At 47.6% G+C, this 17,282-nt stretch overlaps 1 protein-coding gene across 1 annotated transcript in view; it reads right to left on the bottom strand.

Moving 5' to 3' along the window:
* Nucleotides 1–11,401: 11,401 nt before the first annotated feature.
* Nucleotides 11,402–17,282, bottom strand: part of FAAH2 (fatty acid amide hydrolase 2) — a 153,808-nt gene continuing 147,927 nt past the window's right edge. Inside the window, exons 10-11 of the mRNA XM_078664081.1 lie at nucleotides 12,972–13,166; nucleotides 11,402–11,823 (exon numbers count right to left, since the gene is read on the bottom strand). Of these exons, the coding sequence (XP_078520207.1) occupies nucleotides 11,648–11,823; nucleotides 12,972–13,166 (371 nt within the window). The 3' untranslated portion in view covers nucleotides 11,402–11,647. The remainder of the gene's footprint in view (nucleotides 11,824–12,971; nucleotides 13,167–17,282) is intronic.

Genomic DNA, 17,282 nt, shown 5'->3' with positions numbered 1-17,282 from the left:
AACCACAAGATGCAGTCAGGCTACAGACACTCTTCTGGATCCAACCACAGATGCAGTCAGGCTGCAGACACTCTTCTGGATGCAATCACAAGATGCAGTCAGGCTACAGACGCTCTTCTGGATCCAACCACAAGATGCAGTCAGGCTACAGACACTCTTCTGGATCCAACCACATGATGCAGTCAGGCTACAAACACTCTTCTGGATCCCACCACAAGATGCAGTCAGGCTACAGACACTATTCTGGACCCCACCACAAGATGCAGTCAGGCTACAGACACTCTTCTGGATCCCACCACAAGATGCAGTCAGGCTACAGACACTCTTCTGGATCCACCACAAGATGCAGTCAGGCTACAGACACTCTTCTGGATCCCACCACAAGATGCAGTCAGGCTACAGACACTCTTCTGGATCCCACCACAAGATGCAGTCAGGCTACAGACACTCTTCTGGATCCCACCACAAGATGCAGTCAGGCTACAGACACTCTTCTGGATCCCACCACAAGATGCAGTCAGGCTACAGACACTCTTCTGGATCCCACCACAAGATGCAGTCAGGCTACAGACACTCTTCTGGATCCAACCACAAGATGCAGTCAGGCTACAGACACTCTTCTGGATCCAACCACAGATGCAGTCAGGCTACAGACGCTCTTCTGGATCCCACCACAAGATGCAGTCAGGCTACAGACACTCTTCTGGATCCAACCACAAGATGCAGTCAGGCTACAGACACTCTTCTGGATCCAACCACAGATGCAGTCAGGCTACAGACGCTCTTCTGGATCCACCACAAGATGCAGTCAGGCTACAGACACTCTTCTGGATCCCACCACAAGATGCAGTCAGGCTACAGACACTCTTCTGGATCCAACCACAAGATGCAGTCAGTCTACAGACACTCTTCTGGATCCCACCACAAGATGCAGTCAGGCTACAGACACTATTCTGGACCCCACCACAAGATGCAGTCAGGCTACAGACACTCTTCTGGATCCCACCACAAGATGCAGTCAGGCTACAGACACTCTTCTGGATCCACCACAAGATGCAGTCAGGCTACAGACACTCTTCTGGATCCCACCACAAGATGCAGTCAGGCTACAGACACTCTTCTGGATCCCACCACAAGATGCAGTCAGGCTACAGACACTCTTCTGGATCCCACCACAAGATGCAGTCAGGCTACAGACACTCTTCTGGATCCCACCACAAGATGCAGTCAGGCTACAGACACTCTTCTGGATCCCACCACAAGATGCAGTCAGGCTACAGACACTCTTCTGGATCCAACCACAAGATGCAGTCAGGCTACAGACACTCTTCTGGATCCAACCACAGATGCAGTCAGGCTACAGACGCTCTTCTGGATCCCACCACAAGATGCAGTCAGGCTACAGACACTCTTCTGGATCCACCACAAGATGCAGTCAGGCTACAGACGCTCTTCTTGATCCACCACAAGATGCAGTCAGGCTACAGACACTCTTCTGGATCCCACCACAAGATGCAGTCAGGCTACAGACACTCTTCTGGATCCCACCACAAGATGCAGTCAGGCTACAGACACTCTTCTGGATCCCACCACAAGATGCAGTCAGGCTACAGACACTCTTCTGGATCCAACCACAAGATGCAGTCAGTCTACAGACACTCTTCTGGATCCAACCACAGATGCAGTCAGGCTACAGACGCTCTTCTGGATCCAACCACAAAATGCAGTCAGGCTACAGACACTCTTCTGGATCCCACCACAAGATGCAGTCAGGCTACAGACGCTCTTCTGGATCCCACCACATGATACAGTCAGGCTACAGACACTCTTCTGGATCCCACCACATGATACAGTCAGGCTACATACACTCTTCTGGATCCAACCACAAGATGCAGTCAGGCTACAGACGCTCTTCTGGATCCACAACAAGATGCAGTCAGGCTACAGACGCTCTTCTGGATCCCACCACAAGATGCAGTCAGGCTACAGACACTCTTCTGGATCCCACCACAAGATGCATTCAGGCTACAGACACTATTCTGGACCCCACCACAAGATACAGTCAGGCTACAGACGCTCTTCTGGATCCAACCAGATGCAGTCAGGCTACAGACGCTCTTCTGGATTCAACCACAAGATGCAGTTAGGCTACAGACACTCTTCTGGATCCAACCACAGATGCAGTCAGGCTACAGACGCTCTTCTGGATCCCACCACAAGATGCAGTCAGGCTACAGACGCGCTTCTGGATCCCACCACAAGATGCAGTCAGGCTACAGACACTCTTCTGGATCCAACCACATGATGCAGTCAGGCTACAAACACTCTTCTGGATCCACCACAAGATGCACTCAGGCTACAGACACTCTTCTGGATCCCACCACAAGATGCAGTCAGGCTACAGACACTCTTCTGGATCCCACCACAAGATGCAGTCAGGCTACAGACACTCTTCTGGATCCCACCACGAGATGCAGTCAGGCTACAGACACTCTTCTGGATCCAACCACATGATGCAGTCAGGCTACAAACACTCTTCTGGATCCACCACAAGATGCAGTCAGGCTACAGACACTCTTCTGGATCCCACCAAAAGATGCAGTCAGGCTACAGACACTCTTCTGGATCCAACCACAAGATGCAGTCAGGCTACAGACACTCTTCTGGATCCAACCAGATGCAGTCAGGCTACAGACGCTCTTCTGGATTCAACCACAAGATGCAGTCAGGCTACAGATACTCTTCTGGATCCAACCACAAGATGCAGTCAGGCTACAGGCACTCTTCTGGATCCCACCACAAGATGCAGTCAGGCTACAGACACTCTTCTGGATCCAAGCAGATGCAGTCAGGCTACAGACGCTCTTCTGGATCCAACCACAAAATGCAGTCAGGCTACAGGCACTCTTCTGGATCCAAGCAGATGCAGTCAGGCTACAGACGCTCTTCTGGTTCCACCACAAGATGCAGTCAGGCTACAAACACTCTTCTGGATCCCACCACATGATACAGTCAGAATACAGACACTCTTCTGGATCCACCACAAGATGCAGTCAGGCTACAGACGCTCTTCTGGATCCCACCACAAGATGCAGTCAGGCTACAGGCACTCTTCTGGATCCCACCACAAGATGCAGTCAGGCTACAGACACTCTTCTGGATCCCACCACAAGATGCAGTCAGGCTACAGACGCTCTTCTGGACCACACCCCAAGATGCAGTCAGGCTACAGACACTATTCTGGACCCCACCACAAGATACAGTCAGGCTACAGACACTCTTCTGGATCCCACCACAAGATGCAGTCAGGCTACAGACACTCTTCTGGATCCAAGCAGATGCAGTCAGGCTACAGACGCTCTTCTGGACCCCACCACAAGATGCAGTCAGGCTACAGACACTCTTCTGGATCCCACCACAAGATGCAGTCAGGCTACAGACGCTCTTCTGGACCACATCCCAAGATGCAGTCAGGCTACAAACACTCTTCTGGATCCACCACAAGATGCAGTCAGGCTACAGACACTCTTCTGGATCCAACCACAAGATGCAGTCAGGCAACAGACACTCTTCTGGATCCAACCAGATGCAGTCAGGCTACAGACGCTCTTCTGGATTCAACCACAAGATGCAGTCAGGCTACAGACACTCTTCTGGATCCAACCACAAGATGCAGTCAGGCTACAGGCACTCTTCTGGATCCCACCACAAGATGCAGTCAGGCTACAGACACTCTTCTGGATCCAACCACAAGATGCAGTCAGGCAACAGACACTCTTCTGGATCCAAGCAGATGCAGTCAGGCTACAGACGCTCTTCTGGTTCCACCACAAGATGCAGTCAGGCTACAAACACTCTTCTGGATCCCACCACATGATACAGTCAGAATACAGACACTCTTCTGGATCCACCACAAGATGCAGTCAGGCTACAGACGCTCTTCTGGATCCCACCACAAGATGCAGTCAGGCTACAGGCACTCTTCTGGATCCCACCACAAGATGCAGTCAGGCTACAGACACTCTTCTGGATCCAACCACAAAATGCAGTCAGGTTACAGGCACTCTTCTGGATCCCACCACAAGATGCAGTCAGGCTACAGACACTCTTTTGGATCCAACCACAAAATGCAGTCAGGCTACAGACACTCTTCTGGATCCAAGCAGATGCAGTCAGGCTACAGACGCTCTTCTGGTTCCACCACAAGATGCAGTCAGGCTACAAACACTCTTCTGGATCCCACCACATGATACAGTCAGAATACAGACACTCTTCTGGATCCACCACAAGATGCAGTCAGGCTACAGACGCTCTTCTGGATCCCACCACAAGATGCAGTCAGGCTACAGACACTCTTCTGGATCCCACCACAAGATGCAGTCAGGCTACAGACACTCTTCTGGATCCAAGCAGATGCAGTCAGGCTACAGACGCTCTTCTGGACCCCACCACAAGATGCAGTCAGGCTACAGACACTCTTCTGGATCCCACCACAAGATGCAGTCAGGCTACAGACGCTCTTCTGGACCACACCCCAAGATGCAGTCAGGCTACAGACACTATTCTGGACCCCACCACAAGATACAGTCAGGCTACAGACACTCTTCTGGATCCCACCACAAGATGCAGTCAGGCTACAGACGCTCTTCTGGATCCCACCACAAGATGCAGTCAGGCTACAGACACTCTTCTGGATCCAACCACAGATGCAGTCAGGCTACAGACACTCTTCTGGATCCCACCACAAGATGCAGTCAGGCTACAGACACTCTTCTGGATCCAAGCAGATGCAGTCAGGCTACAGACGCTCTTCTGGACCCCACCACAAGATGCAGTCAGGCTACAGACACTCTTCTGGATCCCACCACAAGATGCAGTCAGGCTACAGACGCTCTTCTGGACCACACCCCAAGATGCAGTCAGGCTACAGACACTATTCTGGATCCAACCACGAGAAACAGTCAGGCTACAGACACTCTTCTGGATCCAACCACGAGAAACAGTCAGGCTACAGACACTCTTCTGGATCCCACCACAAGATGCAGTCAGGCTACAGACACTCTTCTGGATCCAACCACAAGATGCAGTCAGGCTACAGACGCTCTTCTGGATCCAACCACAAGATGCAGTCAGGCTACAAACACTCTTCTGGATCCAACCACAAGATGCAGTCAGGCTACAGACGCTCTTCTGGATCCACCACAAGATGCAGTCAGGCTACAGACACTCTTCTGGATCCAACCACGAGAAACAGTCAGGCTACAGACACTCTTCTGGATCCAACCACAAGATGCAGTCAGGCTACAGACGCTCTTCTGGATCCAATCACGAGAAACAGTCAGGCTACAGACGCTCTTCTGGATCCAACCACGAGAAACAGTCAGGCTACAGACACTCTTCTGGATCCCACCACAAGATGCAGTCAGGCTACAGACACTCTTCTGGATCCACCACAAGATGCAGTCAGGCTACAGACACTCTTCTGGATCCCACCACAAGATGCAGTCAGGCTACAGACGCTCTTCTGGATCCAACCACAAGATGCAGTCAGGCTACAGACGCTCTTCTGGATCCAACCACAAGATGCACTCAGGCTACAGACACTCTTCTGGATCCAACCACGAGAAACAGTCAGGCTACAGACACTCTTCTGGATCCCACCACAAGATGCAGTCAGGCTACAGACACTCTTCTGGATCCACCACAAGATGCAGTCAAGCTACAGACACTCTTCTGGATCCAATCACAAGATGCAGTCAGGCTACAGGCACTCCTCTGGAGTACACTGCAAGAAGTAACAAACCATGTGAATCTGTGTTTTATCCAAGACATGACTCGTATTGTCTCTTCCAAGACGGAGAGGGAACGCTCCACAGCATTACTGCCCATGGAGTGCAGGAGCACAGAGTGGTGTATTCTGTGCCTAGAAAGTGGAGAAGTGTGGCTCACTGGTTAGAGGAGGCAGACCTGGAAGCAGAGGTCAGCCCGGGACCAGGGTTCAATTCCTGGCTCTGCGGGGTCTTGAGTCCTAAAATGTCCATGGACTCGACAATTCTCGCTCCGGTGCCTACTCGATTCACAGGTTCACACTCTGCGACTCCGGGCAATAGCTTGCTTAATCTCCACAACGGCCCCTCGCGGCGGGATGCCTGGCTTTCACCTTGCGGATACCCTGCCGGGGTTATCTCACAGGGGAATACCAGGACGGGTTCCCTAAGCAAGCGCTTAGAAACCGCTTGGTGATTTGCGCTATATAAATTCCTGTACATTTACATTTACATTGAGTGTCCAGTCTGGGGGCGTGGATGGGCTTGAACGTTTGAATGTAGTTTGCCGCCTTGAATAAGCACAATACAGACCCCTCAGGATTTTGCGGACCGAGATGGCAGATTTTGCAGAAGAAAAAAGCTAAATATGTGGGCCCAAACCATCAAACTTACTTTATTTTAGCTGCAGGTATTAAATGTGACTGTCTTCGAAAATACTGCTGAAAATCACCCAGCAGTAAACAGTAATGTAAGATGTATTTCAGGCGAAAATCAGATGTGCTTTTGGTTAAACATATTGATTTGCTACTTGAGATCGGACTGATGAATCCAGAAGGTCCTAAAAGCAGTGGACATTGGTCAGGAGAGGGTGACAGCTTTAACTGGTTCTTAGGAATTTTAGGAGATAGGTTGAAGGTAGAACAATCTTTGCCGGCCTAATTACCGAAATAGTGCGTTGCTAAGAGCAAGTGAAAACACAACCGCTCCTGCGGTGGGCTCTTAAACAAAGAAAAAAAAAAGGTCCTAAAAGGGGCGTTAAATGGGCAGTCGATGTATAGTAGTAATTGGTACTTGCTTGCGGTCATGCGTGCCGTGGACAATTGGGGAAAAAGATTAGAAGAGCGACGATGAAGCCAGGAAATTAAAAGCCTATGGGCGGCCTAACTCCACAAAGTATATACAACATGTCTCTTTTCGAAACAACACATGGACAATCTAGAGCCGAGACCTCGAATGTAGGAAACCATATTGTGGGACGTCGAGCAACGGGATAATTGTGATGTCGAGCAACATGGTGAATGTCATAATGACTGATGACGAATGTGAAGCAGACATTTGCCAGGACTGCTTTGTCACTGAGAATTTGTCTGATGGGTGTCGACGATGGTGCTTCAAAGATGAGCTTGTTCTCCACGGTGAACATGACAGGCTGTAGCTTTTGATGACATCTCTCTAGCTATCCCCTTGTGAATGTCCTTTAGGGATGCAGGCATCATCACAGTGTGAACTGAAGGTTTCCATGAAAGGCTTGTTCGTCTTTGTCTTCTCTTTCATCTTCAGTTTTCCACAAACAGGCCCGGACTGGCCGCTGCGGGCACCGGGCAATCCCCCGGTGCGCCGCAAGGGTGGAGGCCGGTTTTGGGGCCTGGGGGCCGGTTTTGTTACAGGGCCGTTTTTGCATCATAGCTGCAAAATCGGCCCTGTAACAAAATCGTCCGAAAACCGACCCCGGCAAAGAGCTCGGTCGCACCCCCAAGGGGCCAGCCGAGCACTTTGCCAGGGCCGGTTTTGGTTCTCAGTCCGGCCCTGTCCACAAAACCTCATACCTTCTCTGGCTTTCAGAGTCCTTTTGGGTATTTTAATACAATAATATAAATAATACTAATTCATACTTGTAAAGCACAAACATATCACCCCTTATGGTTTCAAGGCGCTGGAGGTCACTCATTCACAGACTGAGAAGATGGTAAACTGACCACACACACTTGGTCTGGGTCTGAGGCAGCCTATTTTCTTTAACAGGTTGGACAGTTCACAAACTGCGAAGGCGTGACAACAGGAAAACCTGTAGAATTTTTTTTTAAAACACCTCACAAGACTTTCAAGTTGGAAAGAAATGGTGATTGAAATCGAAAAACAATGTATCCTGAAAGAAAACAAACTAAGAAAACAGGTTAAAAAGCTGCCAGAGTATTTTAGGAGCCCGAGCCCTGGAAAACAAGCATTGGCAAAGCCAATCGATCTTGGCAATGCGTGAGCTATTGGCTTTGTCAATGCCAATGTTTTTCAGCATTGCATGGCCAGATGGTAAGTGTTCCTCAGCCAGATGCAGCACCCAAGTACCCGCAGCTGATGCGCTGTTACTTCTGTGTGTGACCACGGGCATACATGAGCAAGGCACCCCCAATTAAATTTACCATTTGATAGAGAGCAAAAGACAATATGAAACATGTCAATTAACTTTAATGAATGCTGCCAAATGTACCTAGTAAAATCATGATACTTATTTTGTTCACCTCTCAAGAACAGAAGGTGCCGTCTTCTTTAGTGCAATTCATACTTGTGACTTGCATGTTACACAATAAATGGCTGCTGCAGGCACTCAACCCACTGAGAATTCGACTGACTAGAAGTATCACGGCCAACAATCCTCAAAATGAGGAGGTCACTGCATGTGTAGATTCAAATTCAGGAATCCTTTAATAAATCTATTCATTCTTCCTACTACATGGTGTTTTGTGGGTCACTGTTGTGTCTATTTGTTTGACGTAAACATGGTATAGTCTGACCATTCCTCCCTTCTAGTCAGTGAACTGGATTTACAACAACCACCTGGATGTCAGGACCCTTGCAAGAGTGTGGTAAGCCAGTTCAATCGGCCACTTTTATCACTGGGTCACGTGGCCGGTTACTGGCAGGGCTAACATCGGCCTTTGGACGTTCTGTGGTTGGTAAAACAAATCCTGTTAATTTGTGTAATAGTACTGAATTCTTGCATACTTAGATATATCAGCCTAAAAGTGTTATGTAATAGTATTGTCTTTTTTTTAATTTATTTTTTACAACTGTTGTTATTTTGGCTCGCCCGGGGCATGGAGACCACAAAATTCGTTCTAGACAGAGGCCTAGGAGTGCAGTTGGTGGCATGTGGCGCTTTACAATGATCAACCAGTGAGTTCCCGCATCCGGTTTTATTAGTAACCAGCGAGCCGAGCTCGTTAGGACGTGTTCCTGTTTTTTGAAACTATCTCAAGTGTGGGGAGTGGGGAAAGAATGAGTGAGTGAAGGGCAGCTGAAACGAAATGGTCACTTGACCTTGCAAGGCAATGGAGACCATGGAGGGCATTGCTGACATTCTCACTCTTTTCCCGCAAATGTTCTCCTGGTAATCGTAAAACATGCTGTGGCTTGAAAAACAAGCTAAGAACATGATTTACAGGCCTGTTCCATTACGGTCGGAGAAGCAAAGGGCAAGCAGCCACAGGGGTTCGGGGGGGAAGCCAGGAGGAGGGTGATTGGGGAATGGGATAAGAAAAAATTAGGAGTGAGGGAGAGCAATGTCATGATGGTCTGAGAAGCAGAGGGTAAACAAAAATGGGGCAGTGAGATAGAAAAAGTGACAGCTTGAGAAGTGTGACTGGGGGATGGGACAAGAAACAAGCTAAGAACATGATTTGCAGGCCTGTTTACAGAAATGACGCGGTGCTCAGAGCAAGTGAAAACACAACCGCTCCTGAGGTGGGCTCTTGAACAAAGGAAAACAAGTTCCTAAAAGGGTCATTAAATGGGCGTAGTCGATGTATAGTAGTAATTGTTACTAGCTTGCGGTCATGCGTGCCGTGGACAAATGGGGAGAATGATTAGAAGAGCGACGATGGAGCCAGCAAATTAGAAGCCTATGGGCGGCCTAACTCCACAAAGTATATACAACATGTCTCTTTCGAAACAACGCATGCACGGGCTAGAGCCGAGACCTATAAAGGACTCTGAGGCAATGCCAGTAGGCGACATTAAGGGAAGTGGAAGCCCATGGACTCTTAAAGAGGCTGGGGGCTTTTTGAACTGTCATTTTGAAGCCTATCAGGCTGCTCTTCTCCTCCTTGGACAGACATGTTAGGCAGCAGTTTGAGTTATAGGCACTATTGTGTAGTTTTGGGGAAACAGTGTTTTTATATTGCTAAACAGTCTAAACTTTGGTTTTTGATGGAGAGAGATGGAGAGAGAGAGAGATGGAGAGATGTTGTGAACCGTCCTGTTGTCACTTCATGAATCGAAAGAACCACAATTCATCAGTAGCACTTACCTTCGGCGAGACAGAGGACATAGTGAAAATGCATCCCACCCGTCACTCTTTCTAGAACCGTACTTGATTTACGATGTGCTTTTGGACATTTCCACATGTTTTTTCTATCAACACCTACCCATCTATGCAGCCCAATGTGTTTCCCCTCGCCCACCCCTTCCAATGCCCCTTTTCAAAGTCTGATAGGCTGGAAGGGGCTTTGCACAACAGGTGACCAAGAGCTCAGAGAGGAATACATGTCTGGCATCTGTGTTGCAACGTGACAGCTCACACAAGCTGCTAGGTGTGTGCTAGTGCACAATAGTGACAGTGAGCATGAAGGAGCATCAGTGGCCAACAGTGCTTTGGTGCCCATCTGTGTGGCTACTACGCAATAAATGTGCTTTGGAGACCAGTAGGGTAACAGAGCATGTCAGTGGTGCATTAGGGTCCACCAATGCACCATGACCTGTGGTGCATGAACGTGCACCAGTGACTAGTGGTGCATGGCTGGCTTGTGGTGCACTAGAATGATTCAGTCAGGAGTGTTTCACTAATGCACATCATCTACCAGTGGTGACCTACTGCACATCAGTGAGCTGAGGTAGAGGAGGGTGCATCAGTGCCCAGCAGTGCAATGTGTGCATCGGTGATCAGTGATGCACAATAACGATCACAGTGCACTAGGGTGCTCCAGTGATCAGCAGTATGCCACAGCGCACTAGGCGAGGTAGAGACCAGCGACACAGGAGGGTGCAAATATGACCAGTGCCACCTGAGGGCGTGAGTCACAAATAGCATTCTAGAATTCCCCAGCAACCAGTGGGCACTAGTGACCAGTGGTGACACACCATCAACCAGTGGTGACACACCAGCAACCAGTGGTGACACACCATCAACCAGTGGTGACACACCATCAACCAGTGGTGACTCACCATCAACCAGTGGTGACTCACCAGCAACCAGTGGTGCACACACAAACACCATGAATCTATGGTTTACTGGGGCATATTAGCGACCGGTGGCCAATGCTGATCTCCTCCCGGATGCCATTGGTGGCGTCACGTTGTGCTCTCATTTGCAGTGCTCACCTGCCCCAGACCCAATTAGTATAATCTTATCTTTGTCTTTCGCATGAGCAGGATCTTCCTCTGAGGGTGAAAGCTCCTCTGTTCTGCTCTCGCAGATCTACCTGACTCGCCCCCAACACGACTGTGGCATCAAATGAGGTAAAGCAAATAATGCAGTTTCACCATTCACCCAGAATGGCATGACTTGGAGGTAAGGCAGCAGAGAAGCAATGGAGATTTCCTTTGGTGATCCTGGTGATGTATTCAAGCAACAGTAGGAATTATGTCAACGTTTATCAGTTTTAATCTCTGGATCATGTCATAATCCTTCTCGAAGGGTGCTGGATCCATTCACAGGCAGCGTGACGCGGTCCTGTGCCATGTGAAGGAACAACACCAATGTCGAACACAACGCAAGGCACGGTGGCTCCGGCACACTAGTTCAGATATCCTGATAGCCTTCATCGTAGTCGTCTCTAGGAGCAAACTCATGGTCCACTGTCCCTAAACAAAATAAATATATTAGTCTATGAGGTGCCAGGGACGGCCCAGCCGCCAAACGCCTTTTCCAGGTAGCGAGCCACAGCCAGAGTGAGGTGGTCATTGAAGTGATTTGCCACCACCTGGATGCCCACGGGGAGGCCCTCTTTGCCCAAACCAAGAGGGCATTGGGTCACTGGAAACCCCAAGATATTGAAGATGCCTAAAGAAAGATAAGAGAGGGACGTCAGTGCAAAGAGTTTCATTATCAAAACACCATCCAACACTGGCCATCCGTGATCATCCACCGAAACTGACCAACCACGAACACCCAAGACCCAAAACCAAGGAACCAGGAATCCTAGACCAAGAGCCCCAAAAACCTCAAAACCAATAATCTCAATGACCCTCTATCGACCCACGAACCATCAATAGACAGACCTAAATTGCTGAAACACAATCTGATGCAGTGTATTCATGTCCATCCTTACAGGGCTCAACAACCAAAACCATCCACCAAGATCCAGATCCAAAGACCAGAGACACATCACCAATAAAACAAATGATTCAACACCAACCCCATTAATATTCAACGCAAAGAACTTAATTACTGAGACACAATCTAACATTGCTCCTCTAGGACCATTCTCACAGGACTGACCAAACAAGACAATCCACCGAAGACTCAAAACCAAAGACCCAAAACCAAGGGACCAGGAACACAACCAATAACACCATTCACCTCAACACCAATGATCCCGCAACAACAACAGACAACATCTCATTGCAAAGCACTGAAAGGAGGCAAGAGCCTGTACTTGCAGTCTACAAACACACACCGGTCTGTAAGGACAGCCTACATCCCACCTGAGAACAGCACCACAAAGAGGGTTTGCTCTGTGCTGCAACTCTAGATACGTGCAAAAACAACAGCTGATGGGCAGAATGCAGATCAATGTCATACATTCACCCCAGTACAGAGATCTGGGCCTAAATCCATCGTTTTTTTGCACTCCACACCACCCCAGATCAGACATGGCCCTATGCAAATCAGCTCTGAACCTGTGCCTCATGGGAACAGTCCAGCCTGAACTGCCAAGCCATGTCTTTTCTGGACCGGAATCAAGCATCCAAGGACCGGTTTCTGGCTATCAGCCGTCTTCAGCCAGGATAGGTTAACTCCAGTGGCGTGGAGAGCACGGGACTCACGTCTGAGCATACCCGTCCCACTCGGGGTGACAAATGCATTTGCAACTCTAGATACAGCCACCCCCTTCCACCATCAATCCATTCTTGCACTTTATACACTCTCTACCACCTGTAGCAAAGACACTGTCTAAAGTCCACCTATGCAAGCATAACTGCACTCACCTGTGTACGCAAAATTGAAGGGTACTCCAAGCGGCAGGTGGTGTTTGGGGGCGACCCTGGGGTGCGAGGGGTAAAGAAGGACCCCGTCCTTGCCCAGCAGGTTCTCGAGCTCAGTTCGCAGGCTCTGGGCCATGTTCCTCATTTTCTCGTTGCCGCCCTCATTCAGTGCAGTAAATCTCTCGGTGAGAGCGAGCCCTGCGGAGGAAGCAGCAAGAGAAGGGATTTAGCAGCAGTCAACCCCCAGCCTCAAATGCAGTCCATCCAATGTGTCCGGCCACACCCTCTCACACCCCGCCTCATTAAAAGCACTCAGATGGCACATACCCAATCCCACAAAACAAAGAGCAGGTTCAGCATGCCCAACTTTTACAGACTGACTCCAAAATATCGGCCAGATTCATCAAGGTAAGGAACTGCGAGTCCTTAATAGCGAAAATTAAGGATTCGCTATTAAGGACTCACAAAACGGGATTCATGTAGGAATCGCAATTGAATTTGCGATTCCCACTGATTCCTTATTTGCTATTAGCTAATTGCTAATCGCAAATAAGGAATGACTCCCCATTCAATCCTATGGGCCTTTAGGCCTTTAGGCCCATAGGAATGAATGGGGAGTCATTCCTTATTTGCGATTAGCAATTAGCTAATCGCAAATCAGATTGCGATTTCAAGGGTGCAGGGGGGGACACCCTGTAGCACCCCTGAAATTTAATCTACATTGGTGTTGCGCACACACATGTCCAAAGGACATGTGTGTGTGTAACATGCAACTTAGAAAAATGCATTTAAATGCATTTTTCTAAGTTTTCGCAATTTACAACGAGGTTTGACCTCGCGGTAAATAGCGGCCTAAAATTGCGATTTCGCAATTTTAAAATGGTTCACTAATTGCATTTAAGGAATCTCAAATAGAGATTCCTTAAATGCAATTCCTCGCAAATGTGCGAATTCTTTATTAGCGAATTTTGCATTTGGGATGATGAATCCCAAATGCAAAAATTGCACTCGCAAAGAATCTCAGAATCTGGCCCTTTGCGAGCGCAATTTAGCTTGATGAATCTGGCTGTATGTCTTCCAAGCCTCAAGAGAGTGCAGAACCCACAACCACAACCTCTCACCACTCCTAAAGTGATGGCCACAGGGGTGTAGGAGTACCATGGGGTAGAGGGGCTCCTTGTTAATAGTAAGCATTCCACAGCCCTTCCCTCTCGGAGGAAGAAACATCAGCAGCCTAAGCACTTCCTGTGGGTACTGAGTCTCTCCAGCAGGTCGAGTCCAAACTACCAGCTAACAGCAGCCAGCGCCTCGCTGGTGATGTAGGGAGTATTCAGCTGTCATCTTTCTAATGCTGCTCTCTAAAACACTCTACCCTGGTTATGTGAATCCTCCGAACCTTCCATTCTCTGTGAATCAACAATGTCGAGCTGTTTAGTGCTCTGAAGCCAGACAATCAATCAATGCCTCAGAGAACACTGTTTGATATTATTTCCTCCTCCTTTTTTGTTTTCTTCCTTTGTTCTTTATCTCTTCCCTTTCTCTTTCTTTCTCTATTTCTGTTGGTCTTTCTCTGTTTATCTTTATCTTTTCTTTACTACTTCTCCGTAAACTGCCACCTTTCTGTCATTCTTTCTTTCCACTTCTTCTTTTATTGTTTTTTTGTTTCTTTCTCTCCTTTGTTCCTTGCCTCTTATCTTTCTCTACTGTGTTCCTTCTCTGTTGATTTTCTTGCTTCCCTTCCTTATTTCTCACTTTGTTTTCTTTCTCTTTTTTCTTCTTGCCTTTTTTCTCTGCTTCAATCCTTCTTTCCATCTCCTTTTTGTCTTCTTTATGCCATTTTCCTTTTCTTCTCTTCTGCATCTTTCTCTCCTTTATGACTGATTTTCTACTTTCATTTTCTTCTCCACGTTATCCCTGCTTTCCTTTTCTTCTCACTTCTGTCCCTCGTCTTCGCATTCCTGCTTTCTTTCTTCATCTTTCCCCTTCTCCTCAGTCTCCCCTTGATGCCTTTACCGCCCTGCAAACTTCCTGTCCTTACTTTGCACTTTTTATTTGCTTTCATCTTCTCCTTCCACAATTCCTTCCTCTCCTTATTTCCTTCCTATGTCCTACAGCCCTGCCTTCTTTCTTTTCTTACTCCCTCTATTCTGTTACTTACCTGCTTTATTCCACCATTTCCATTCTTTCTTCTTCTTTCTATAGCCCTCCTTTCTCTCCCTACGTTCTCTCTCATTCTCTTTGTTTCTTCTTCCTTTGAAAAAGAGCATCAACTTCCTAAATTAATCTCTTCATTGAATAACTTGTGTTTCACAATTGCCCACCAGGTACCCATGCACACGGTAATGTCTAGAACTATGAGAGTTTATGTCCCTAGTTAAAGAGAAAATGTGTATGTTAAAAATAAACTTCTAGATTTAGATGCGTGTGTACCCTGGTTGGGAGGAGTGACCATAGGGGGGGCTTGGCATTTGACAACTCTGCAAGAGAACTGTAGGTTTGGCCCTACGGATAATCCGCCGACGCTTTCTGCCACCAGTAAAGGCAGCTCCTAATCATTAGGGCTGGGCCACCGTCTGGACATCAATTGCTCTGATAACGAGAGCAATGACACCCTCTGAAGGACATAGCAGAACCACACACCACCCCATACGTACAGACCCAGTACATACATACACCCCAGACATACATATACCCCAGACATACATACAGCCCATACATACACCCGACATACATACATATACCCCAGACATACATACAGCCCATACATACACCCCATACATACATACCCATAGATACATGCACCCCAGACATACATACACCCCAGACATACATACACCCCAGACATACATACACCCCAGACATACATACACCCCAGACATACATACACCTCAGACATACACACTCCATACATCCATACACCCCATACATACATACATCCCATACATTCACCCCATACATACCTACCCCATACATACATACACCCCATACATACTCACTCCAGACATACATACACCCCATACATACATATACCCCAGACATACATACAGCCCATACATACACCCCATACATACATACATACATACCCCATACATACATATACCCCAGACATACATACAACCCATACACATACCCCATACATACATACATACATACCCCATACATACATATACCCCAGACATACATACAACCCATGCATACACCCCATACATACATACATACCCCATACATACATATACCCCAGACATACATACAACCCATGCATACACCCCATACATACATATACCCCAGACATACATACAGCCCATACATACACCCCATACATACATACATACATACCCCATACATACATATACCCCAGACATACATACACCCCAGACATACACCCCATACATACATACATACATACCCCATACATACATATACCCCAGACATACATACAGCCCATACATACATACCCCATACATACATACCCTATACATACATACATATACCCCAGACATACATACAGCCCATACATACATACCCCATACATACATACCCTATACATACATACATATACCCCAGACATACATACAACCCATACACATACCCCATACATACATATACCCCAGACATACATACACCCCAGACATACACCCCATACATACATACATACCCCATACATACATATACCCCAGACATACATACAGCCCATACATACATACCCCATACATACATACCCTATACATACATACATATACCCCAGACATACATATACCCCAGACATACATACACCCCAGACATACACCCCATACATACATACCCCATACATACATATACCCCAGACATACATACACCCCAGACATACATACCCCATACATACATACCCTATACATACATACATATACCCCAGACATACATACAGCCCATACATACATACCCCATACATACATACACCCCAGACATACATATACCCCAGACATACATACAGCCCATACATACACCCGACATACATACATATACCCCAGACATACATACAGCCCATACATACACCCCATACATACATACCCATAGATACATGCACCCCAGACATACATACACCCCAGACATACATACACCCCAGACATACATACACCTCAGACATACACACGCCATACATCCATACACCCCATACATACATACATCCCATACATTCACCCCATACATACCTACCCCATACATACATACACCCCATACATACTCACTCCAGACATACATACACCCCATACATACATATACCCCAGACATACATACAGCCCATACATACACCCCATACATACATACATACATACCCCA

This window comes from Lissotriton helveticus, chromosome 10 (genome assembly GCF_964261635.1).
Source record: "Lissotriton helveticus chromosome 10, aLisHel1.1, whole genome shotgun sequence".
In the NCBI taxonomy this organism is placed as follows: Eukaryota; Metazoa; Chordata; class Amphibia; order Caudata; family Salamandridae; genus Lissotriton; species Lissotriton helveticus.
This window is presented reverse-complemented; position numbering and strand designations above follow the sequence as displayed.